The following is a 22,605-nucleotide window of genomic DNA, read 5'->3' as shown; positions in this document are numbered from 1 at the left end:
TTCGCCATTGACTTTACTGATTAATTTTTATTCTCAATTTAGAATTTTTCAAACATCATGGGAAACAGTATATATTTGTTGATGGTATTGCTTGGACTAGTTTCCTCGGCGGTAATTCCTCCCAAGGACCTTCACGGCGGTTTGCTACATGATGAAAAAGCAAAATCAATTGGAGATCGTCTGGCTTCCAAGGAAGGCGAGCGCAGTGCCGTGGAAGACGGGTCTGACGGGGTTACTGGACGTCCTTCCGTTATCCCCCAGAAGGTATTTTTCTTCCTCCGCAGGGTTTTCGTCAACTGAGCGGACATACTGCGAGGGTAGCCCGAGGGATCACGTATAAAAAAAAATAGAAAAACTTATCCCATTCGCTAGACAAATCTATTGGAATTCTCTAGAAATTCTATTGGGATTCTATTAAAATTCTAGGGAATTGTCGTTACAATTCTATTTGTTTTTTTGCGCTGATTCTATGAGATATTTGATAGGAAAAAGTCAATAGATTTCGATTTTTGTATATGAATATTCTCTTGGAATTTATTCTAAGAATACCCGGGCATGAATTTTCTAAGTGTTTCACTCTGATCCTGCAATGCAAAACAAAACAAAATACAGCGAAAAAAACGTAGAAAATCCGTGCCCAATAGTTTTAATAGAAAAAATCTCAAGAGAAAAAATCAAACAAAAAGATCGAAACCTATTGACTTGTTCCTATCGAAGATCTGATAGGAAATGTGCAGAAAACAAATAGAATTTTAACGAGAATTCTCTAGAATTTCAATGGAATCCCCATAGAATTTCTAGAGAATTCCAATCGAATACGATTTCTATTGAATTTTTTCATCCATGATCTTACTGATTTATTTTCATTTTCAATTTAGAATTTTTTAGACAAGATGATGGATACTGTAGGTTTGGTGATGACATCGATTAGACTACGTCTTTCGGCGACATCTTCTCCTGAGGACTACTGGCACCTTCGCACTGGTTTGCTTCATGAAGAAGAAGTCACATCGATTGGAGGTCGAGTGACTCTCACGGAAGGCGAGCGCAATGCCAGCGACCTCTTGATGACTCACAAAAGGGCGGAAATTGACGCAGGTCAGGATTCAGGGATTCACGCTGTCCCTGGTAGGAGAGAAAGAACGGCCCAGGATTAACCGAGGTTGGCCCATACTGGGCCAGCGTTGGGCCAATCTTGGCCCATTCCTCATCTTCCACCAGGAATTCTAGGTCTAAGGGGTCCCCTCAGAAATCTATACTTGTTAGAAATTTCGCAAGATGATGAAGACATCGAATTTGACTCGTCTAGGGGTGGCTCAACCCTAGTCTGGTCGCCATACGCGAGTGTGCGTGTTGCTTCGACGTTGCCGAGTCCACTCTATACTGCCCGGGCGCGATTAGCGGGTGTCCGACAACGTCGCGTAACGGGCAATTTCATTTAACATGAAATTGTGATCACCTTTTTTTAAGAGATAAAAAAAGAACTAAAAGGCATATGAAATTTTTTAACTTCTCTCCACTCCAAACTATTGCGTTTCAAAAATTTATTATTATTATTATTATTATTATTGAAGCTTTTTATTTATGTCCTGGGGTTTAATGAGGATCCCCTAAGGACAACCCATGTAAATTACATGATCAATAATCCATAAAGAAAGAGAATATGATAGGAGTTAGAGAACAAGATATGCATAAATCACCCACAGGATATACCCAGATAAAATGATACATTATCATTGTCATTATCAAGGTCTATGATTTCTCATCCCGTTAAAATTGTTAATTTTCAGCATTCTCGAACCCCAAGAAGTTCCTCCCTGCGAAAAACTTTCTAAAAGATCTCGGGGAAATCGAGCAATCGGAAGTCTTCAAAATAATAAAGAAGCTTCCCAAGGGTGCAGTTCTCCACGCACACGACACTGCATTCGTCCACTGGGAATTCGTCTACAACATAACATTCCGAGAGAATTTGTACATATGCGATAGAGACGAGGAATTGTCTCTTCAATTCTTCCAAACCCCATTGAACACCTGCGATTGGAAGCTGCTGAGTGACCTGAGGAAAGACCCAGCAGTCGCGGATTCCCTCAACGAGAGGATCCGACGAAAAATGACGATGCTCGTTGAGAATCCCGACGAGAAGTACCCGGACATCGACGCTGCTTGGGCTAAGTTCATGGACATCTTCATGTTCATCACGCCGATGCTCACTTACAGACCTGTCTGGCAGGATCATTATTACCAGGGGCTGAAAGAGCTGTATGAGGACAATGTCTTGTATTTGGAGTTGAGGTCTACACTTCCAGCACTCTATGAACTTGATGGGAGGGAGTATAAACCACTAGAAGTTGTGGGAATCTACAAGAATGTTACGGCAAGGTAGGATGAAGAGATGATTGAAGACGGGACTGACGAATGAAACAATTTAACAATAATAGCAGGTCTATCATTTTTTCTTTCAATTTCTATATATAATTACGGGTAACACTGAACATAAAAAAACTCATGGAACTTCTTCAAGTATACGATCTAGATTACTCATGATTTTTGTCAGATTTTTCCTAGATCTTTCAAATTAATCATTATGTCGATTTATGTTGATGCGGCGCTTACCGCGCGACTAATGGCGTTCGTAACTTTAGCGCGACCAACGGAGTGTTAATCACATAATGTAAAAATCAGAAATTCATAACGCTATAAATTTGTGACATTTATTTTTAGGTTCAAAGAGGATTATCCTGACTTCATTGGTGCAAAAATCATTTACGCCCCGTTAAGAATGATGAGCGAAACCGAAATAGGAAATTTCATAAACGAGGCTGTGGAAATGAAGAGGACTTACCCCCATTTTTTCGCAGGATTTGACTTGGTGGGTCAAGAGGACAAGGGAAAAACTTTGAAATCATATGCTGACAAACTGAATGCAGGTAAAAACGAGATAAACTATTTCTTTCACGCTGGAGAGACGAATTGGTACGGCACCAGTACCGACGACAATTTGATTGACGCTGTTTTACTCAATACGAAGAGAATTGGCCATGGCTATGCAATTGTGAAGCATCCGAAGGTGTTGGACTACATCAAGAAGAATAAAATTGCTATAGAAATTTGCCCGATTTCGAATCAAGTACTTGGGTTGGTGAAGGACCTCCGGAACCACCTAGCGTCAGCATTATTCGCAGACGATGTTCCAGTGGTCGTTTCCAATGATGATCCAGGGCTCTTCGGCTCCAGGGCACTCAGTTACGACTTCTATGAGGCCTTCATGGGCATGATGTCCAAGAATGCAGACATACGGGCACTCAAACAACTCGCTATGAACTCTCTCATCTACAGCAGTCTTTCCCAAGATGAACAGTTTCACGCCTTCAACATTTGGCAGGGGAGATGGGACCGATTTATTAATGAACTCAACAATGAAGTTATTTAAACTCATTGTACACCGTATGATAACAATGGGATTGTCGATTTTCTACGTGACTGCCTTTACGATTGTCATAATTTGTGAATTACATAAAGGTGAATACTCGTTAATTAACGGGTTTGATTTTTATCTATTTACAATGCTTTCATTGATTGATAGAATTAGTGATAGAATAGTGAATTTTTCTCCGACTTCAAATATTTTCGTATATATGTCATTGTATGGGACGCATATATATTTTCCCTATAGATATTTTTCCGTGGAGTTGGTAATCACGCCGTTAAAAATTTATGGCTGAATTTTCTGGTTCATTTTCATCACATTTTAGTGCAACTGAAATTTCAATGAATTTTGTCATTCAAAATTCAGAATTTCATCGAAAAATCAATGAGAACTGTAAATTTTAGATCAATTATTCTTTGAAAATTAGTGAAAATCGAGTAAATCCCGATTAATACATTCTTGAATTTTCAATCAATTGATGATTCATCGCAATTCGGTACTGTATGTTCATGATTTCATTGAAAATTCAAATAGGTTGGTGAGTTCTCATCTCAATGCCGTTCAAAAATTTGTAATTTTATTGAATTCTCAGTGAAATCTGAAATTCCATGATTTTTCCCCCTTCAGGGGATATATCGGTGATATTTAAGTCTTCAATAGGCCTTGGGACCCATTGAACAGTTTGTGATAGATGACGGAATACGGGCATAATTAGGGAAAATCGCGGACCCGATCGATTTTACCCCGTATAACTACGAAAAACTATTTTTTCCTGGTTTTACCTTCGATTTTAACTCTTTTTTTAATATTCGTTACACTCCAAACAAGAAAGTTAAGCATCCGTTTTACTTTATTCGCAATAGATCATGAATAAATGAATTTTGAATTTCATAAATTTTCTTTTGAACCCGCCTCTTCGCTTCAAGCTGCCATTTTTTTATGTTCATAGAAATTAGATTACGCATGATTACAATGTTCAATTACTAAAAACAATGAATTTTTAGTTCTACTCTAGAGACGCGAAACATTTATGAATTTCAAAATTCATTGATTCATGATCTATTGCGAATAAAGTAAATGGGATGCTTAACTTCATTCTTTGGAGTATAACGAACATTTAAAAAAAAACTAAAATCGTATGAAAACTATATCGTCGCATTAAAATCAAAGGGGCGTAAGTGCCAAAAAACCCATTTTAAAAGTGAAAGGGGCGTATGTTCCGAATTCCTGTTTTTTCGGTTTTTCATGGAATTTCTGACCAAAAATCGGAAAAAAAAATCTAGGAAAAAGGCGTAATTGCTATATTTCAACGGGAAAGGGGCGTATCTCCACACTTACGCCTGTTTCATTTCATTCAAAAAATGACACTTACGCCCTTTTTACATTATGTGTTGTGCACTTCGGATGACACATTTCATGTTGAAATAAAACGAAAAGGGCGTAAGTCCCACATACGCCTCTCTCTCATTATATCTTAGGTCTACTCGCGATAATGAGTTTTATATTGTTATATCAACATAAAACGCTTTAACTATTTTCTTCTTCCTTTATGGTCTCATTTTCTTCCGAAGTGTTCAAAGCAGTCACGACTCGAAATTTCATACAGATAATTTCCTGAAATTCGCAGTCATAATTTAAAAAAATGAAATAAATTAATGAATGAAATCGAATAAATTTAGAAGAAAATTTTAGAAAATTTTAGTTTAGTTACTGATATTTCTCATGAAATTGTTTCATTCAAGCAAAAAATCAAAGGGAAATAATTTGAACATTCATGATGAGAGGGAGGGAGGGGAGGTTAATGTAGAATCAAATATTATTTATTATTAGGGCTGTAGTGCATGTGATTCCGTTTATACTTGATGAATCAATAGGAACGAACAGTAACAAATGAAGGGACATATATATTGGAGTTACGCCCCTCTGTGATTATTGCTTCAAAAACAAAGGGACGTATGTGCCTGAGTTACGCCCCTTTGGAATTATTCATTCTCAATATGAGCTAGAAAAGAAACAAAAAGTATAAAAAGAAAGAGGCGTATGTGCTGGAGATACGCCCCTTCAGTACTTGCTAGTCGGACTTACGTCCATTTGCCACTTCAGAAATTTGTCCACAAAAAACCTTTCATAAGTTGAGAAAACTCCATTTCGAAGGAAAAAAAAACATACGCCCCTTTGGTATTAAGAGAAAAAAAATCTCAGAGAAATGGCACTTACGCCCCTTTGATTTTAATGCGCCGATGTATACGGCGCAGAGAGCATTTTGAACGTAAAAAAAAGCAAAAATTAAGTTTTTCGTGGTTTGCGATTTTTCCAAGTTATTCCCATATTCCGTCATATCTCACAAGCTGTTCAATGGGTCCCAAGGCCCAGTGAAGACTTTAAATTCCACCGACGTAACCCCTTGAATCACATTCAATGTCACTCTCCGAAAAACTACTAATCAACAGTCAATGAAATTTCAATTTTTTTCAAAAAGTGCATACTACGAATCCGGTAATCAGGTGATTACAAATTCCGTAATCGTTTCTTTTCCGTGAAAGTTCATTTCCTTTATTCAAAATCACTCGTTCCTGTAACGATTTCAGAATCAACAGCGAGGTAGGAATTTATTACCGTCACAATCCAAGTCTCCACCTACAATTCATTCTCAATAATTTAATCATTCGCAATGAGGCCACGATTTTATGTAACACATTAAATACGCAAAAGGTAATCCACGTTAGAATTTGCACGCTGAAGAGTCCTATCAGGGCGAAGAGAGTATGTAAAGAGCAGTGAGCAGTGAGCGTGAGCAATGTTTACTTGTCAAATGTTGACACGGTTGGAAGGACAGATGTTTCAAAATACTCTCTATAGTGTAATTAATCTGCTCTAAAAACTCCAGCGCCATTTAAAACTGGTGCATTTGAACGTTGAACTCTGGTAAATGCGAATATCCCGAAATTATTGGCCGTTGTAATTTTAGCTGAAGAATCATCAGCCAAAAAATCAGCTTAATTATTCGAACCGAAAAGCCGAATCGAATCCGAAAAACGTCGAGTCTGATCTCTCCTACTTTCATTATTATTTGCAATTACCGGTTCCATATTCTTCAACAATGATGGAAAGAATCATTGTTCTATCGATTTTATCTGCTGTGTTGGTTTCGTCAGTGCCAACTACAACTCCGAATTACTGGGCTCTGCGGAATAATATTCTACACGAGGAGGAAGTAAAATCCATCGGCGGTAATCTCCCGTTAGAGGGGAAGGAGAGAATTGCCAATACACGTTTGATGCTTCACAAAAAGGAGGAGATCGCCAAAGGTCTGTGACTAACACAACAAAAACGGTGGTAGGAGATACATATTTTCCCCGGACAGAATTTCCTGGACAAAATGTCCCCGAACAAAATTTCCCCGGACACAATTTCCTTTTTGAATATATGGACAGAGGAAAGACATAACAAAATTGTCACACAGCAGTTTTGCAAGAAAGTCACAGTCTTTAATAAACAATAAGAATTCACACCTAATAACATGCATCAAGGCAATAAGCATTGACTCAAACTAATTGCTTAATGATATGAATGCAAATGCTTGCTTGCTTTAAGAGTTCATAATATTTGCGATGCTCTTCAAATAGTCATTTGCATTTTCCACGTTATAATAAGTATCTACAATTGCTTTCAAGATGTGAGAGGCCTGCGGGGGAATTTTTTCGGAGAAATTTTGTCCGGGAAATTCGGTCTCGGGGAAAAGATTCCTCGATTCAACAAAAACAATAACTGCACGGAGAGAAATATTCAATGAAAATTACATATATTTTCCGTAATTTCAGAGCGAAATGTGGTTGTATGACATTTTACGGAACTGTCACGTTATTTTTAGCTAAAATCACGGAATTTTTCCAAAGCGTTCCATAATTTTCACCTAAATCTCCTATGAAAAATTACGATATCGTCACTTTAATTTTCTGAGTCAATTTCGTATTCGGTGAGGAACTGTGAGTTCCGTCATTTTTACTGAATATTTCTCTCCGTGTGTAAATCGATACTTGCTTAGGGTATTCTATCCCGTGTGGGGTATTCCGTAAGTGGGATAAAATAGATTTTATGTAGTATTGATAAATCCTTTCCAACGGTTTGAACAGAAATCCGCGCAAAACATGATTATAATTTTTCAATCAAAATTCAATGAAATTTATTGGTGAAAACGCTCGATTTTTTCATTCAATCTTCATATCCGGACCGAAGCGATAAACTAGGATAAGTGCAAAAATGGAACTATTTCAGGAGAGTTCAAAAATTTGACCACAGGGAGAGAAATGTTCAATAAAAATTACGGAACTCACAGTTCACTCGACGGTTATGGAATCGACTCAGAAAATTTAAGTGATGGTATTGTAATTTTTCACACGAGGTTCAGGCGAAAATTACGGAACGCTCTGGAAAAATTCCGTGACAGTTCCGTAAAATTTCCTACAGCCACATTTCGCTCGGGAATTACGGAAAAGATACGTAATTTTTATTAAATATTTCTGTTCATGTATCGCAATTTGTCACAGGAGATTCAGGTAAAAATTATGGAACGCTCTGGAAAAATTCCGTGATTTTAGGTCAAAATTGCGTGATAGTTTTGTAGAATTTCCTACAACCACATTTCGCTCCGGAATTACGGAAAGAATTTTATTGAATATTTCTCTCCGTGCACGTTTGAAAGAACTTTTGATTCAAGCAATACACGGAGAGAAATGTTCAGTAGAAATTACGGAACTCACAGTTCGCTCACCGATTACGGAATTGACTCAGAAAATTTGAGTGAAGGTATCGTAATTTTTCACAGAAGATTCAGGTAAAAATTACGGAACGCTCTGAAAAAATTCCTCGACAGTTCCGTAAAATTTCCTACAACCATATTTCGCTCCGGAATTACGGTAAAGATACGCAATTTTTATTGAATATTTCTCTCCGTGCGCGGGTGACATCTCCACCCAATTGTTGCAAACTGCTACATCTTCCGCAGAATTTGACCTCCGTGTAGAAAATTTTTCAAAAAAATTGCACTTATCCTCATTTACCACTTCACTACAGATATATGATGACATTGATTTCTTGTTGTTTGAATTCTCTCTTCTATTTATCATCTATCGACGATTAAAAATGAAATATATCGTAAAACGATTCAAGTCGATTTCGCTTTTAGCTAAGTCTTCGAGGAATATCTCCGAATCTACGGGAGATAAGGAAATTTTCATAATGAACTTTTTTATAGAACGAATTAAGGGCTACACAAAAGCTCTTAACAAAAATTGTGCTACCTCCCTTAGATTTTGAGATATTCATTGAAAACCGGCCAATAGTCAAAATCCGCTTGAACTGTTTTACCGCTTCGCTGCTGAATTCCAAAATGGTTTAATCACATTTCTCTATTTCCAGCATTTCTAAACCCCGACGTATTCCTCCCAGCAAGGAATTTCCTGGAAGCCTTCGGGGACATTGAAAAATCCCGAGTATTCGAAATAATTAAGAAGCTTCCAAAGGGTGCAGTTCTGCATGTCCATCACAAAGCAATGGTCCACGCCGACTGGATCTACAACGCAACTTTCAGGGAGAATTTGTACGTCTGCGATAGAAACGGTGAACTCTCGTTCCAATTTTTCCAAAATCCGTCGAGGGATTGCAACTGGAAGCTCTTGAGTCATCTCAGAAATAATTCAGCACTTGCTCAATCCACTAACGACAGAATTCGAAAGGAGCTGACGATGATCGTAGAGGATCCTGAGGAGGTATATTCACATATCGATGTTGCCTGGATGAGGTTTGAGGAGATTTTTGATTTCATCACGCCGATTATCGGCTACAGACCTGTCGCCGAGGATCACTTCTATCAGGGACTCAAAGAATTATATGATGACAATGTTCTGTACCTGGAGGTGAAATCCGGAGTTCCAAAACTTTATGATCTTGATGGAAGGAAGTACAGTGACATAGAGGTCGTGGGTATTTTCGAAAAGGTTACACAGAGGTAAGGCTAATCAAAGTTCAGTGAAAATTGTAGGCGGCTGCACTGAGAAAATAAGTCTTTTTTGAGAAGTACTTCCCTACTTGTATCAAGAAATTCGCCGCTTGAAAATTACCAAGCCACAATATCTCACACTAAGAAAACAAAATCTTAAGTCAAGAAATTTTACACTTGTCCGAAAGATGAGGACAATTTTTTTATATCAACAACACGAATTCTCAAGTCAATTAAAGTGGTTTTAGCATTGAAATATTTTAGAATTGACGCAAAAAAATTATTAAATGAATTAATTCAATTTTACTTGGTTGAAGAAATACGCTTTATTGTCGTCAAGAAATTGTCCTCGTATTTAGGACAAATACAAAATTACTTGACGAAAGTTTTTAATTTCTTACTGCAAGATATTTTACTCTTGAAAATTTTCAAGTCAGAAGTTTCTTGATGTAAGTAAAGACGTATTTCTCAAAAACCTTTGTTGTTGTCAGTGTGTATCTTTGATACAGCTATAATCGTACGTGGATACGTCTATGGTCGTTCCTTCTTTCTCGAATTTCCTAGAAACTCCTTGCATTCCCTCGGATTTTCTATAAACTCTCTGAATTCTCTCGAATTTCCTAGAGACTCCCTGAATTTCCTCGAAATTTCTAGAAACTCCTTGAATTTTTTTCGAAATTTCCAGAAACTTCTCGAATTACCTCGAAATGTCTAGAATTTTCTAGAATGCCAATAGATGGCGCTGCACATAAGGACCGTTTCTCAAAATGAACCCCGATATTGAAACCATAGACGTATCCACGTCAACAACATTTAATGTTTCGATTCCCCAAGTAAAAATAATGTACAGAAAACCTAACGCGTTTACAAGAAAATTTTAGTAATGAAGGAAAGACTAAAGTGAAATTTCTCATGCATTGAAGGTCGATTATATATGTCTAAAAACGAATAATGAGTGCAAAGAAATGAATTGTTTATTGTTCGTTTGCCCCACAGACGCTTGAAACTTCTTGAATTCCAGGGTCTCTAATTTTTGAGCTGCTGTTTTTTTCAGAAATTTTGAAAAGATGTGCACAATAACAATTACGAGTTAGTTCCTTGAAATTCGACTCCTACACAGTTAATGTCGTTTCTTTAAGTAAAACACCATTCATGTAAAATAGCCATAAAAACATTTCTGAAAGAATCGAGAATATATTTTTAATATTTTGAAATTTTTTTTGGCTATTTTACAAGAATGATGCAATTTTTTATATCTAAAAATCTAAATTAGCTACACAGAAGTCTAATTTCAAAAAACTATCTCGTACTTGTTATTGTACAGATTTTTTTTTCTAATTTTAAAAAAGAAAGCTCTGTAGCTCAAAATTTAGAGGCCTTCGACTATTTTTAACATTTTAAATGTATGCGGGATAAAGGAACAATAAACAATTCATATTTTCGCGCTAATTATTCGTCTTTAAACATATATCTTCAAAGTACACTGAGAGAAAAACGACCAAGTTCCCAAAAAAGTTTTGTTTGGGCCAACAAAATCTTTAGTTCAAAATTACCACAAAAATAATAGTTTGGTTTGGAAATTCTCGTAGATTCAAGAATGACTACCCCGACTTCATCGGTGCGAAAATAATATACACCAAAGGGCGAATGCTGAGCGACGCCAAAGTTCACAGTTTCATGGACAAAGTTGTGGAATTGAAGCGGGCTTACCCCGATTTCATCGCAGGGTTTGACTTGGCTGGTCAAGAGGACAAAGGAAAACCATTGCGATCGTTCGCTGACAGACTGAACGAGTTAAAAAAAGAGATAAACTTTTTCTTCCACGCCGGAGAGACGAATTGGTACGGCACGAGTACCGACGAGAATTTGATCGACGCTGTGCTACTCAATACCAAGAGAATTGGCCATGGCTACGCGATTATGAAGCATCAGAGGGTGTTGGACTACGTCAAGAAGAATAAAATTGCTATCGAAGTCTGCCCGATTTCGAATCAAGTGCTGGGGCTGGTGAAGGACCTCCGTAATCATCCAGCATCCTTGTTGTTCGCCGAGGGAGTCCCGGTGGTCATTTCCAACGACGATCCAGGTCTCTGGGGCTCCAGAGCACTCAGTTACGACTTCTACGAGGCCTTCATGGGCATCATGTCGGGAAATGCGGACATACGGGCACTCAAACAACTCGCTATGAACTCAATTATCTACAGCTGTCTCTCGCAGAATGAACAAGCCCGCGCCTTGGACATTTGGAGGACGAAATGGACCAGTTTTATCAATGAACTCAGCAGCGGAATAATTTGAACTCATTTTTTTATTATTATTGTTACTATGGGACGGAAATGAAAAATTAAATTTTTTACGATACCACAATCTTTGCTTTTGTAATGACTCTGCACTCATTTCGATGAGAGATTCGCGTATGAAAAATTGAATAGAAAATCTAGCGAATTCGCTAGAAAATTCTATTGAAATTCTACGGGGTTTTTTATAGAATTTCTATTGGAATTCTATTGAAAAATTCTATTTGTTTTTTGCGCTGGTTCTATATTGGATATTCGATAAGAAAAAGTCAATAGATTTCGAAGTTCTGTTTAAATTTGTCTCTTGAGATTTTTTCTATAAGAATGCTTGGGCATCAATTTTCTAAATTTTTTTCACTCGGATTCTACAATGCAAAACAAAACAAAATCCAGCGGAAAAAACTTGGAAAATTTTGTGCCCAATAATTCTAGTAGAAAAAATGTAAAAGAAAAGTTTAAACAGAAATTCGAAATCTATTGACTTTTTCTTGTTGAATGTCCGGTAGAATTAGCGCAAAAAACAAATAGAATTTTTCAGTAGAATTCCAATAGAATTTTCTAGCGAATTCGCTAGGTTTCCTACTGAATTTTTTCATGCGTGGAGATTTCGAGGAATCCTAAAAAAATTGATTAAACTAATTAAAGGAGATTAGGCTTCGATGGGGTTTCGCCAGAGCCGAGAAAAAAGGGAAAAACTTCACGGAGAGAAATTTTCTAGAAAAATTCTAATACGAGTACTGGAAAAAATCACAATTCAGCGGCTGTGAAAAATTCTAGTGCTGTCAAGGTAAAATTTCTTGCTATTTCCGGGGATTTCGTGAAATTTTTACAGAAATAGGGGAAAAATTCACGTTTTCCCCAATAAAATTTCTCTCCGTGTTGAGAATTGAATTCTGGGAATTATCAAGGACTTCAAAGGATCGCAATTTTCCTCACTAAATGAATGCAATTGCATTTAGAACGCCAGCTCCTTAAGATTTCGAGAAATCCTAAAAAATCCAATTGATCATGGATTAACTTGTTTTCACGGTCACTTCTAGCCATTCCCAAGAGTCTAAAAAGGCCGGAGATCCAGAAACCTAGTCTATGATCTCGAAAGAAGCTCTAATTCAAAAAAAGGAACAATTTCAATTTTGTTGAGTTCAACAACGGCATAAAAAGATCCTAAGTCTTTCTCTAATTACTCATCCCCAGAAAATTCTCTCTCTGACCTGGGAAGGAATTGATCCGAATGGTTTCTTCTTGACTGCAACGTACTTCTGATACTTCCGCCGGGAACGAGAATCTGATCCTCCGTTTTCGTTCACATTCAAGCCCCCAACGATTGGGCCCTCGAACGCGTAATAAAGTTTCAGGGATTTCCCCGGCTTCGCGTCCTTTCGCGGTTCAGGTTTCGCATGGAAAACGACCGGACTCGTGACCGAAATTTCTTCTTCTCCCTCTGGAGAAAATACAAGAGAACTTGTCGTCTTTATCGTTGTGGGTTCTAACGGTGTTTTTGTGCTTGTCATTGATCTACTCGAGTCATCCATCTCGTCATAATTGTAATAATCCTCATTTTCTCTCTCCTGGTAATAAAGTTTCACCGTAGTCGTTTGAATTCTATTCCTCTTTATGAAAGTCATGGGAAGTACTGTTGTAAAATTACGGTCATCATCAGCAATTTTCGTTGATGTTGAGGAGAATTTTATATTCATCCTCGAGGAAATTTTCGTAGTCATTGGTGAGGTCGTAACTGTCGAAGGAGTTGTTGTCTGCGAAGTGGTGGGAGTCACTTGATGGCCGGAGGGTCTCTCGGTTTGAGCAGCCGCATCGTTCGTCATCCGCTGGCAGATGTACTCCCGCCGTCTATCGCACGGCGACTCGATGAACGCCGGCTCCTCCCAGTGGTGCCAGTCAAACAGCAGACAACCCCTGACTGACGATTTTTTAATCGTTTTTTGGGGTCCCCTCCACAGGATTGCCTGCGATATTTCCTCGTTTGTGGATATCCATCGCCAGGTGATACCGCGGGTCTTGTTCTTCGCGTAGCCGCCGATCCATGCACTCTCAATTGCTTCTGAAATGCGGGAAACGATAACTGAGACTTTCGAAAATGTAATTTTCGTTTTTTTAGATTAGGTACAGTCCGGTCTCCCTACAAGATACTCGACAAAGGGGCTAGAATTGAGTGGGAATGAAATTGAGATATTGCAGAAATTACTGGAAATATATGCATCTATGATCTAGAACTTAAGGGTGCCAAGTGAATTTGGCGATGACCTTGAAAATTGACATTCACCAACAAAGTTATAATTTTTTTAATTAATAGTATTAGACAGATGGTGAACATCGGTGACAATTTTAAAATTTTAGAACTTATGGATATCGAGAAATTAAATAAACAAAATCAGTCTTATACACGGCCTCTTATGGAGTTTTGATTAAATTGAACGTTTCAACCCCCTAGGAACTCAAGAAAAATTTGAAAAAATTTGAAGATATGGGGAATGATGTGCTCAATGTGATGGCGACAAAAAACAATGGGGTACCGGGGTGAATAAGAGAGATATTTCAACCCGCCGTACCCATTTGATCCCATGCTTTCTCGAGGTTCGTCACGCGAAATAGACGATTTTCCGCATTTATTTTCTCGATGTCTAGTTCCGGTTGCGGGTTGGAAATTTCGTCAGATGGATGAATACATATTTCTCCAATAATGGAGGGAAAGAAATAATTTTTTTTGAATCTTTTTTCAAATTCACTTGGCACCCTTAATTGCACATCAATTGAATTTCAAAACGAATGGGTACTCGTTACAGTTAATAAAAAAAATTGAAAGAATGTGTCATAAAACTTGATAAAATATCTATTTTTTTACACGTATTGCACCATGTGTTTTACGTACATTTTTTGGATGGGTAGATAGATAAAACAAAACAAGATTCCACCTAATTTTTATGAAAACCAAAATTCCAATGGAAGTCTTTAATTTTGCCTCGCAGGCCCCTATTAACAAACTAAGTTATTCCGAATTTCTAAACTGTTATTTTGAAAAGGAACCATACCTTCTAATCAAACATTCGTGTTTTACGTCAGGAATCGTACTCAAATGATCATGAAAAATGAAGATCGTATAGTATCTTGTACGAAGAATATAAAATCAAAATATTTTCCCTTCCGAGCGCAAGTAAAGTAGGGGATACGTAATTCTCGGAATTTTATTCCCCTACAGTCCCTGTGGTATCTTGTACGAAGGTGGGACTGTATTCAATGCCTAATGAGTCAACGGCTAACTCTCACCATCATTTCCTTTTTGAAAATTGATCTCGATTTTTTCTAGGATTGGAGGGCTAGAAAAACTATCTCTCAATTTTTTTCAGATTTTCTCGACAGAAAAAATCATATCCATTTTGGAGATACGATTTTTCCTTTTTTTTGCTTCCGAATGGAAGCATTGTAATCGTTCAAATTTAAGTTTCCTATTTTTTGTGTTATATTGACCCATTATGATCCCAAAAGTCCGAAATAGTATTTTCATCACGCTGTGACGAAAAGTCCAATTTCCGCCACATTGTGATGAAAAATATTGTTCGTAACTCGTGAAAAAATGTTTTTTACACTTTTTTGCACTCGTTACGAAATGTACTATTTCCGACGTGTTGCGATGGGGTTTTTTACTCGTGTGACGTTGGCCTCCGAGCCGTAGGCGAGGACTGGCCAACGTCACACGAGTAAAAAAACCCCATTGCAACAGCCCAGGAACAATATTTTTCTGTAGTGATTTTCAAGTTTTCGAGTTTAGGAAGTATGTAATACCAATTCCCAGACGAGAAATCGTGAGAAGCAGTACAGAAATAGTATATTTCGTAACGAGTGCAAAAAAGTGTTTTTTGGCGAGTCTGAGGTTTATATCACGAGCCGAAGGCGAGTGATATAATCCCACGAGCTAAAAAACATTTTTTCACGAGTTACGAACAATATTTTTCATCACAATGTGGCAGAAATTGGACTTTTAGGCACGCGGAGCGTGCCGAAAAGTTCACTTTTCGTCACAGCGTGATGAAAAAGCATTTTTTAGACGGTGTCCGCACGTTCGTATGTATGTATTTGTTTATGTAACAAACTTTTTTTTTAATTTCTCGCTAATGAATGGATGAAATTGAATCTTTCTTTTCTCAAATGTCGATATTACGAAGCCCTATCCATGGCCATTAATCAAAATTCAATTCATTGATTAATTTTTTTAATTTTGTAATTTTTTCAAAATTCAGTTGTAACATGATAAGTAAAAAAATGTTCTAAATTCATTGAATCACGGCTTAAAAAATTCATTGGAATGTCCTTTTGACCCAGTTCGAAGATGGAAGCGATAGCAATAATCGTTATTTTGATTTCTGTGAAATTTTTCTAAAATTTCCTACTTTTCGAAAATCGGAATTCCGCAGATATCTATGGATATTGCGCTTGAAATGAATTCAATCATAGCTTAATATGTTTGTTTCTGTGCGACTCTATCGAAGTTAGAAGATGGTTACAGTAACTGTCTCGGTTAATTTGATTTTTAGGATAATTTTTAGAAATTTCCAATTTTTCATGAATTCCCCGGAAAGTTAGCTTTCTGATGGTTCCTTTAAATGTGATTTTCCAAAAGCATTAAATTAAGTATAAATGAAATATTCCTAATAATATTTCATAGAAATTTTCAGAAAATTTTAGCATTACATTAAGTGGAAAATCTAAAACCATTAGTTGGAAAGAAATTGATTCAATTCAAGCGAATAAAATAGGCTATGAATAATATACAATGGAAAAAAAATGGAAAATATTAGCAAAAATAACTATACTATACGCAATACAGGAGCAATTTCCCACTTGTTTCAATAACTTGGGTTCCATTCAGCTGATTTTAATTTACGACGGCTCAAAAATTTTTAATTATCTGCCATCTATCAGCAGATTTTGAGTAATTTTTTTTTTCAATCCCCAGATGCTCATAATTCATTTATTCACGATCTATTGCGAATAAAGAAGAACGGATCCTGAACTTTATTCTTTGGAGTGTAATGAACATTAAAAGAAAGCTAAAATCGTATGAAAATTACGGCGCAAGGAGCATTTTGAAAGGAAAAACACGAAAAAATGAAGTTTTTCGTGGTTACACGGGGCAATATCGATCAAGTCGGCGATTGTCCCTAGTTATTACCGTATTCCGTCGTATCATAAACTGTTTAATGGGTCCCAAGGTCCAGTGAAGACTTAAATTTCACCGACGTATCCCCTTAATTAAATGAATGTGACCAATAATTTCAATTACCCGGTCGATTTCTCATCATAATTTGAGCAAGCCTCTTCGCCTCGTCCATCGTTCTGACCTCGGCGATCTCCATACCCTCTTTTTCGCATTGGAGAACAGCCTCCGGCCAGGTCCTCCTCTGCTTGAACATCCAGTACTCATAATCACCGAATTTACAGACTGAAGCCCTTCGATTCCCTCCAACAGCCACAAAATTTCCCTCCTCTTCACTAGCAATGAGGCCCACACACTCAGGTATAACAATAAAAATGAACAATAAATTCATTTATGCCGGAACACTAAAGTTCGTTCTTTTCATTGCGAAACGTTCACTTGAAATGATTAGCGAACCCATCGATTTTGTGATGAAAAACATTCGTCTTATCGCGAATGCCCATTTTTATTGAAAAAGTCGCAATCAATTTCCAACTGTCAACAATCGAATTGTTTTCAAATCGAAAAACTCGGGCGATTGTTATCCCCCTTTCGGAAATTCCTAGCACTTTCAAATTCAGTTCCTTAACCTTCAAAATTTTGCTGCACTTTTGGCAAACAAAATATTTTTGTGCTCGTCTCGAAGAAATTGTCAACATAAATTAGAACATGATAAAATTTTCAATCGTCAAAGCACTCTATAAACACTAGGACAAATTAATCACGTCTAATCTTGGAAAATGATTTGAACTGAAGACTAAATTGTGTAGAATAAGTGAATATTTTTTTACTTCGCGAAGTTCAAGCTATTTAAAACTTTTCTAATTAATTAATTAATTAATTAATTAACTGGAAATTTATGAATGAAATGAAAGAAGCGGCGAATTCAGTGACGGAAAACAACGAATGTGTTCTTGGGAATGGAGAGGTAGTTCATTTATCCTGTTTTCTTATAAATATATTCTTGTAAATAATTAATTTCATTGAATAATTATTGGTTCATCTATTTTATTTATTATTTTATGAATGAAGTGGTGAAACGTAACACAAGAGTCAATTTTTTCACATTTTCACTATGTGAAATTATTTTGCTAATGATAACGTTTAAATAAAATGTCAAAAAATGTTTTGCAGGAAAGTTTTTCGATTACAAAAATGTCTCGTGACCTTCTCTCAGAAAAAAATAGTAAAATAATATATAATGATAAATTATTTTGATAATGAGTGACTTCGGGAAGAAATATCAAGAAACATTCAATTGCACATTAATTATCATAAAAACAAATATGAGAGACTAGCTGAGTCTATTTTCTTATTGGAATCGAATTGTCAATAAAAAAATTGTTTTTGTAGTTGTTTTCTGGTCAAAATAACCATTTTTACTTTCAACTGTTGAACATATCTGAGAACATGCTGCTAGAAATTGAGAGGTCCATTTTTTATCTGTTTTCAGAGAACAACATTCTCATGAATGAACAAATGCGTTGAGTAACTATTGAATTATCTATTTTATTTATAATTTCATTAACAAAGTGATGAAACATAACAGAAAAAGTCCATTCTTCACATTCTTATTATCAAATTATCTGGTTAATGATAAAAGTAGAAATGAAATGCCTAGAGAAATTTTTTTCAGGAAATTTCCTTGGTTTTACAAAGGCCATTTGAGAATTTCTCCTGAAGTCACTTGTTTCTGAGATTAAATGACGATCAATAATAATTCTACACTTTAAATATTCTATATTTAATGATTGATAGAATCTCCTCAGTAATGAGTGGCTTCATAAGAAAATGTAATGAAACATTTTTCAAATAAAACGATTTCCTTTAAACATTCATTATCGATGGAAATTGCATATTTGCCTAGAACTTTCCCATCATTTCACGATTCAGTTGTTATTGAATTATCATAATAATGAGTGATGCTACAAGAAAATCGGGAGGAAATCCTCCGTCGAACCACTTGTTTTCAAAATAACCGTAAAATGAACAACAGTGGAAAAATAGAATGATCAATTTTATAAAATCATTTAACTAGACACATTTGGCTTTTCTCCTGCAGACGTCACCGAGTGAGGAGACTTCTGGCAAGAGAAAGTTGCGTTCCTGGTTGAATCGATTATTGAGAATAAAAATGACTGATGGAAGGGTCCTCACAGGTGCATTTTTATGCACTGATCGCGATGCAAACGTTATTCTCGGTTCCTGCGAGGAGTTTCTCTCTGAGGATCACACAGAAGCGAGGGCACTGGGGCTGGTGATGGTGCCAGGACGTCACATTGTCTCGATTCACCTCGACCCCTGGTGGAGTGAAAACGAAAAAACAGCCTGAAGATTGAATTCTGTGGTGAAGTGGTGGAATTAAAGAAAATCAAAATTTTCCTTCACTATTTTGCAAATATCTCCGAAGCCAATAGCTTCACAAAAAAAAGCCAGAGAGATTATTTTCGGCTCTGAAAATTTCCCATAAAAATATCTTATAACATTTTCCTTCAAACCTCATCCCTTCGAGGATATTTGCATTATAATTTCCAAATATGTAGAATTCATTTTTACCACTTTTGTACTGAATAACAAAAGCCACAATATTTCCCTCGCTTTTCACAAATTTTTCACTTCTAGTCCAGATCCAACTCTTCTGGAACATTTGTACTGTCTGAACTCTTCGACTTCTCCCTCGTTTCGTCTGAAATTAATAAAGTACAATGAAAAGTGAATAAAAGTTTGGAGAATAAATATCATATGTGTATAAAATTGAAAATATAATTTCGTTTTTAAGAGATGGTGACATTCTTACGTTGCCTCACACACTGCTCCTGGATTTTGTAGTACTCTGTCTCCAGCTTCTGATTGTCTCGGACTTCTCTCTCCTTTTGTTTCTGTGCATCTTCCATTCTTTCGGATAACGAAATTGATAGATTGTCCATTCCCGCGAGGAAACTCACGTTCGTCACAGCTTCTGCCATTTTCTGGACGTACTCCATGTAACCCAGGAGTTGCTAAAAACATTCATAATACTTCAAGGTAATAGTTCCAGCAAGGCCCAGAGTTTGGACGATTATGGAAATGTTTCGAAAATAAGCGGTTCTGTGTCCAAATATCAAGAGTTTTTTTCTAAGAAATTTCCTCAGCTACGGAATCTTCTACAGTATCTTCAAAAATTCTTTTGTAATAAAAAATGCTTGTTTAGAAAATAGACTGCATTAAAATCTAAATGATAAAACAAATATATCAATTCCATATTGTCTGTTACATAATGATTTTAATAATGAGTAATTTGAGAGTGTCCAAGGATCTTTTACAGATTTTTCAATTATTAAATTCGTCAAATAAATTACGTCATAAAAACAATATGAATAGTAAGCGTTACCAAATTCTGTATTATCTATTTCGAAATTATATTTTAGGTGATGATTGATTGATATAAACTTTTTTAAGAAATTTTTTTTTTAAGTTTCAGAACAAAGTAGAATTTCAGTTTCGTTAAAATTTCTGAGATACTTTCTAATGTTTTAAAACGGAAATCGTTCGAATGATAAAATACTCGCAAAATGTTCGATAATCTAGGGTAAACCAGAGCTTAAAGGGAGGCTCTGATATTTAGATACAAAGATTAAAAAGGATTTCTGTGAAGAAAGGAATAGCTAAATTGTTTGGACATTCTCAAGGAAAAAATCTTACACTGCGACAAAGAAGGTTTTTTGAGAAGTAGAAATTCATGGCTCGAAAATTGACAAGATCTTGGTTTTTAACCCTCATCCCGCTTATTTGGACCCTTACTCTGACCCTTCTGGCCTTTATTCTGACCCTCATGACGCTCAAACTCAACAAGAATTTCACATTGAAAATTCCAAAACATGATTTTTTAAGGGAAAATTGTAATTGAGGGTTTTTTCCTTCTCTTTTCCCCTTTTAAACTACAAGATTAAAAGAAAAATTTATCTTGAGAGAAATGAAGAGACATATTTATTTTTAACAACATTTTTATAACAAAAATCATTCTCCATTGATTCTTCGGGTCGAAGGATCGATTGAAAATGGGATGAATAATCTTCAAAGACCAATAAACTAGAAAAGTAGGAATAGTTTTAAAAAAATGTGCCATAATTACACTCAAACTCAACGAGAATTTCACGTTAAAAATTTTAAAACATGATTTTTAAGGGAAAATTGGCATTATTTTGACCCTTGCGACCATTAATTTCGTCGTCTCAATTTCGAGTACCAAATTTTTATCACCAGAAGTCGATTTGAATTTTTATAAAATAGAGAGATAAAACCTGAAGAATGAAAAATTCTCAATTCTCGTAAGACTTACAGTCAAAACCTCCTTCTTGCTCTGCATCTCCATCCTAACTTCGATAATCAAATCCCGATGTTCATCACTGACCTCGAAAATCATCGTCTCCTCCATCAGATTAATTAATTGTCCCAAGAGTACCCTGCAACCAATCTTTAATAAATTATTAATCATCAAGGATGCACTCACCACTTCTCGAATCTTACCTATACTCCTTACTAGTGCTCTCAATAGCCGAATAAGTGACAGTAAGTGCCTGGCTGGCACTGTTAACCGCCTCAATACTCGACTGTTTGATCAGATAATCGAACGACAGCTTCTCAAACTCCTTCACCTCGAACTTGACCCTCTGCTCCTCCTTCAACCCGCTGTTATCGAAACCCTCGCACTTCGCGAATATTCCCGCTCCCACCTACCCAAACATGAGTAAAATGTGAGGTTAAGCCGATTAAAAGCCCTCTAAAATATTTTCTCACCATCACAGCGCCTCTCATCCTGCAGAGACTCCTCACTGCGTGTCTAAATGCCATCACAATCCTCCGAAAATCATCAAAGACTGCTAATAACTAATTGAAAAACACTGAAACAAGCCTCATAACACTTCATAAACGTTCATTCGCCGGAAGTCATCCCAACCAAACCTCGAAATATCTTCACTAATAGTGAAGTCGCCGCCTCCCATTGGCTCATTCCCCACTCCTCCAGCAAACCGCGATCTTCTTCGCAAAAAAAGTAGGGGAAGTTGGGGTAAAATCGACACTTTTGACTTTTTTTAAAATATTAGTGACGGGTTGAAATGTTGATGAAATTTAATAATTTTTTTTCAATACAAAGAACAATTCTTTTCTTTTGAGATGAGCCTAAACTGAGCTCTATTGTTACATTTGTTTCTGAGTTATGAATAATTTTAAAAAAGTCTAAAGTGTCCATTTTACCCTACCCTCCCCTAACATTTTTGTGAAGAAAACATCGCTCGTGTTACGTACGACAATTTTTCGTAGCAAAACAGCGAATTCTCATTTCTGAAATTAGTAGGGGAGGGTGGGGTAAAACGGACACTAGACTTTTTTTTAAATTGTTCATAACTCCGAAACAAATTCATCAATTGAGCTCAGTTTAGCCTCGTCACAAAGGGAAAGAACTGTTCTTTGTATTGAAAAAAAATCCTTAAATTTCATCAACATTTCAACCCCTAATTAACATTTTTAAAAAAGTCAAAAGTGTCCGTTTTACCCCAACCTCCCCTAGCGAAGTGGTCAAACGATTTAAGTCAACTTAGCTCTTAGCTGAGTTTTCGAAGAATATCTCAAAATCTAAGGGAGATAGCAAAATTTTCGTATACATCTTTTTTGAAGCTCTCAATGTGCTCTACCG

The 22,605-nt window shown here is 36.4% G+C and overlaps 5 protein-coding genes across 6 annotated transcripts; 3 read left to right on the top strand and 2 right to left on the bottom strand.

The window, feature by feature from the left end:
- The first annotated feature begins 57 nt into the window (after positions 1-57).
- LOC107048584 (adenosine deaminase 2) lies at positions 58-3,468 on the top strand. Its single transcript, XM_015271811.1, has 4 exons — positions 58-116; positions 953-1,098; positions 1,791-2,379; positions 2,722-3,468. The coding sequence occupies exons 1-4, from the start codon at positions 58-60 to the stop codon at positions 3,428-3,430; spliced, it is 1,503 nt and encodes a 500-aa protein (XP_015127297.1). The 3' UTR covers positions 3,431-3,468.
- A 2,344-nt stretch (positions 3,469-5,812) lies between these two features.
- Positions 5,813-11,811, top strand: LOC107048592 (adenosine deaminase 2). 2 transcript variants are annotated; one of them, XM_015271824.2, is made up of 4 exons: positions 5,813-6,028; positions 6,583-6,735; positions 8,846-9,434; positions 11,015-11,811. In XM_015271824.2, the coding sequence occupies exons 2-4, from the start codon at positions 6,705-6,707 to the stop codon at positions 11,721-11,723; spliced, it is 1,329 nt and encodes a 442-aa protein (XP_015127310.1). In that variant the 5' UTR covers positions 5,813-6,028; positions 6,583-6,704; the 3' UTR covers positions 11,724-11,811. The 2 variants fall into 2 exon arrangements, with proteins under 2 accessions (XP_015127310.1, XP_015127309.1); XM_015271823.2 differs by lacking the exon at positions 5,813-6,028 and having other exon boundaries at positions 6,051-6,735.
- Positions 11,812-12,888: 1,077 nt separating this feature from the next.
- On the bottom strand, positions 12,889-17,405 carry LOC107048576. Its single transcript, XM_015271803.1, has 2 exons — positions 17,019-17,405; positions 12,889-13,781 (listed from the first exon to the last, which is right to left on the bottom strand). Exons 1-2 carry the CDS (start codon positions 17,281-17,283, stop codon positions 12,907-12,909), a joined length of 1,140 nt encoding a protein of 379 aa, XP_015127289.1. The 5' UTR covers positions 17,284-17,405; the 3' UTR covers positions 12,889-12,906.
- A 115-nt stretch (positions 17,406-17,520) lies between these two features.
- LOC107048575 (N-alpha-acetyltransferase 38, NatC auxiliary subunit) lies at positions 17,521-19,711 on the top strand. The gene is made up of 2 exons (XM_015271802.1): positions 17,521-17,859; positions 18,994-19,711. Exons 1-2 carry the CDS (start codon positions 17,791-17,793, stop codon positions 19,261-19,263), a joined length of 339 nt encoding a protein of 112 aa, XP_015127288.1. The 5' UTR covers positions 17,521-17,790; the 3' UTR covers positions 19,264-19,711.
- LOC107048574 lies at positions 18,421-21,881 on the bottom strand. Its single transcript, XM_015271800.2, has 6 exons — positions 21,708-21,881; positions 21,438-21,643; positions 21,250-21,373; positions 19,729-19,930; positions 19,488-19,617; positions 18,421-19,232 (listed from the first exon to the last, which is right to left on the bottom strand). Exons 1-5 carry the CDS (start codon positions 21,759-21,761, stop codon positions 19,550-19,552), a joined length of 654 nt encoding a protein of 217 aa, XP_015127286.1. The 5' UTR covers positions 21,762-21,881; the 3' UTR covers positions 18,421-19,232; positions 19,488-19,549.
- Positions 21,882-22,605: the final 724 nt, after the last annotated feature.

This window comes from Diachasma alloeum, unplaced genomic scaffold, assembly GCF_001412515.2.
Source record: "Diachasma alloeum isolate Michigan unplaced genomic scaffold, Dall2.0 Dall_scaffold_00195, whole genome shotgun sequence".
NCBI classification, from domain to species: domain Eukaryota; kingdom Metazoa; phylum Arthropoda; class Insecta; order Hymenoptera; family Braconidae; genus Diachasma; species Diachasma alloeum.
This window is presented reverse-complemented; position numbering and strand designations above follow the sequence as displayed.

Coding starts and splice junctions, on each gene's coding strand:
- LOC107048575 (XM_015271802.1), top strand. CDS start 17,791: ATGAATGAAATGAAAGAAGCGGCGAATTCAGTGACGGAAAACAACGAA. Junction 17,860..18,993: donor GTGTTCTTGGGAATGGAGAG/GTAGTTCATTTA, acceptor TTTCTCCTGCAG/ACGTCACCGAGTGAGGAGAC.
- LOC107048592 (XM_015271823.2), top strand. CDS start 6,528: ATGATGGAAAGAATCATTGTTCTATCGATTTTATCTGCTGTGTTGGTT. Junction 6,736..8,845: donor AAAGGAGGAGATCGCCAAAG/GTCTGTGACTAA, acceptor CTCTATTTCCAG/CATTTCTAAACCCCGACGTA. Junction 9,435..11,014: donor TTCGAAAAGGTTACACAGAG/GTAAGGCTAATC, acceptor AAATTCTCGTAG/ATTCAAGAATGACTACCCCG.
- LOC107048574 (XM_015271800.2), bottom strand. CDS start 21,761: ATGGCATTTAGACACGCAGTGAGGAGTCTCTGCAGGATGAGAGGCGCT. Junction 21,374..21,437: donor AGCACTAGTAAGGAGTATAG/GTAAGATTCGAG, acceptor GATTGGTTGCAG/GGTACTCTTGGGACAATTAA. Junction 19,931..21,249: donor GCAAGAAGGAGGTTTTGACT/GTAAGTCTTACG, acceptor GAATGTTTTTAG/CAACTCCTGGGTTACATGGA.
- LOC107048584 (XM_015271811.1), top strand. CDS start 58: ATGGGAAACAGTATATATTTGTTGATGGTATTGCTTGGACTAGTTTCC. Junction 1,099..1,790: donor AAGGGCGGAAATTGACGCAG/GTCAGGATTCAG, acceptor GTTAATTTTCAG/CATTCTCGAACCCCAAGAAG. Junction 2,380..2,721: donor TACAAGAATGTTACGGCAAG/GTAGGATGAAGA, acceptor ATTTATTTTTAG/GTTCAAAGAGGATTATCCTG.
- LOC107048576 (XM_015271803.1), bottom strand. CDS start 17,283: ATGAATTTATTGTTCATTTTTATTGTTATACCTGAGTGTGTGGGCCTC. Junction 13,782..17,018: donor TATGATGAGAAATCGACCGG/GTAATTGAAATT, acceptor CCCGCATTTCAG/AAGCAATTGAGAGTGCATGG.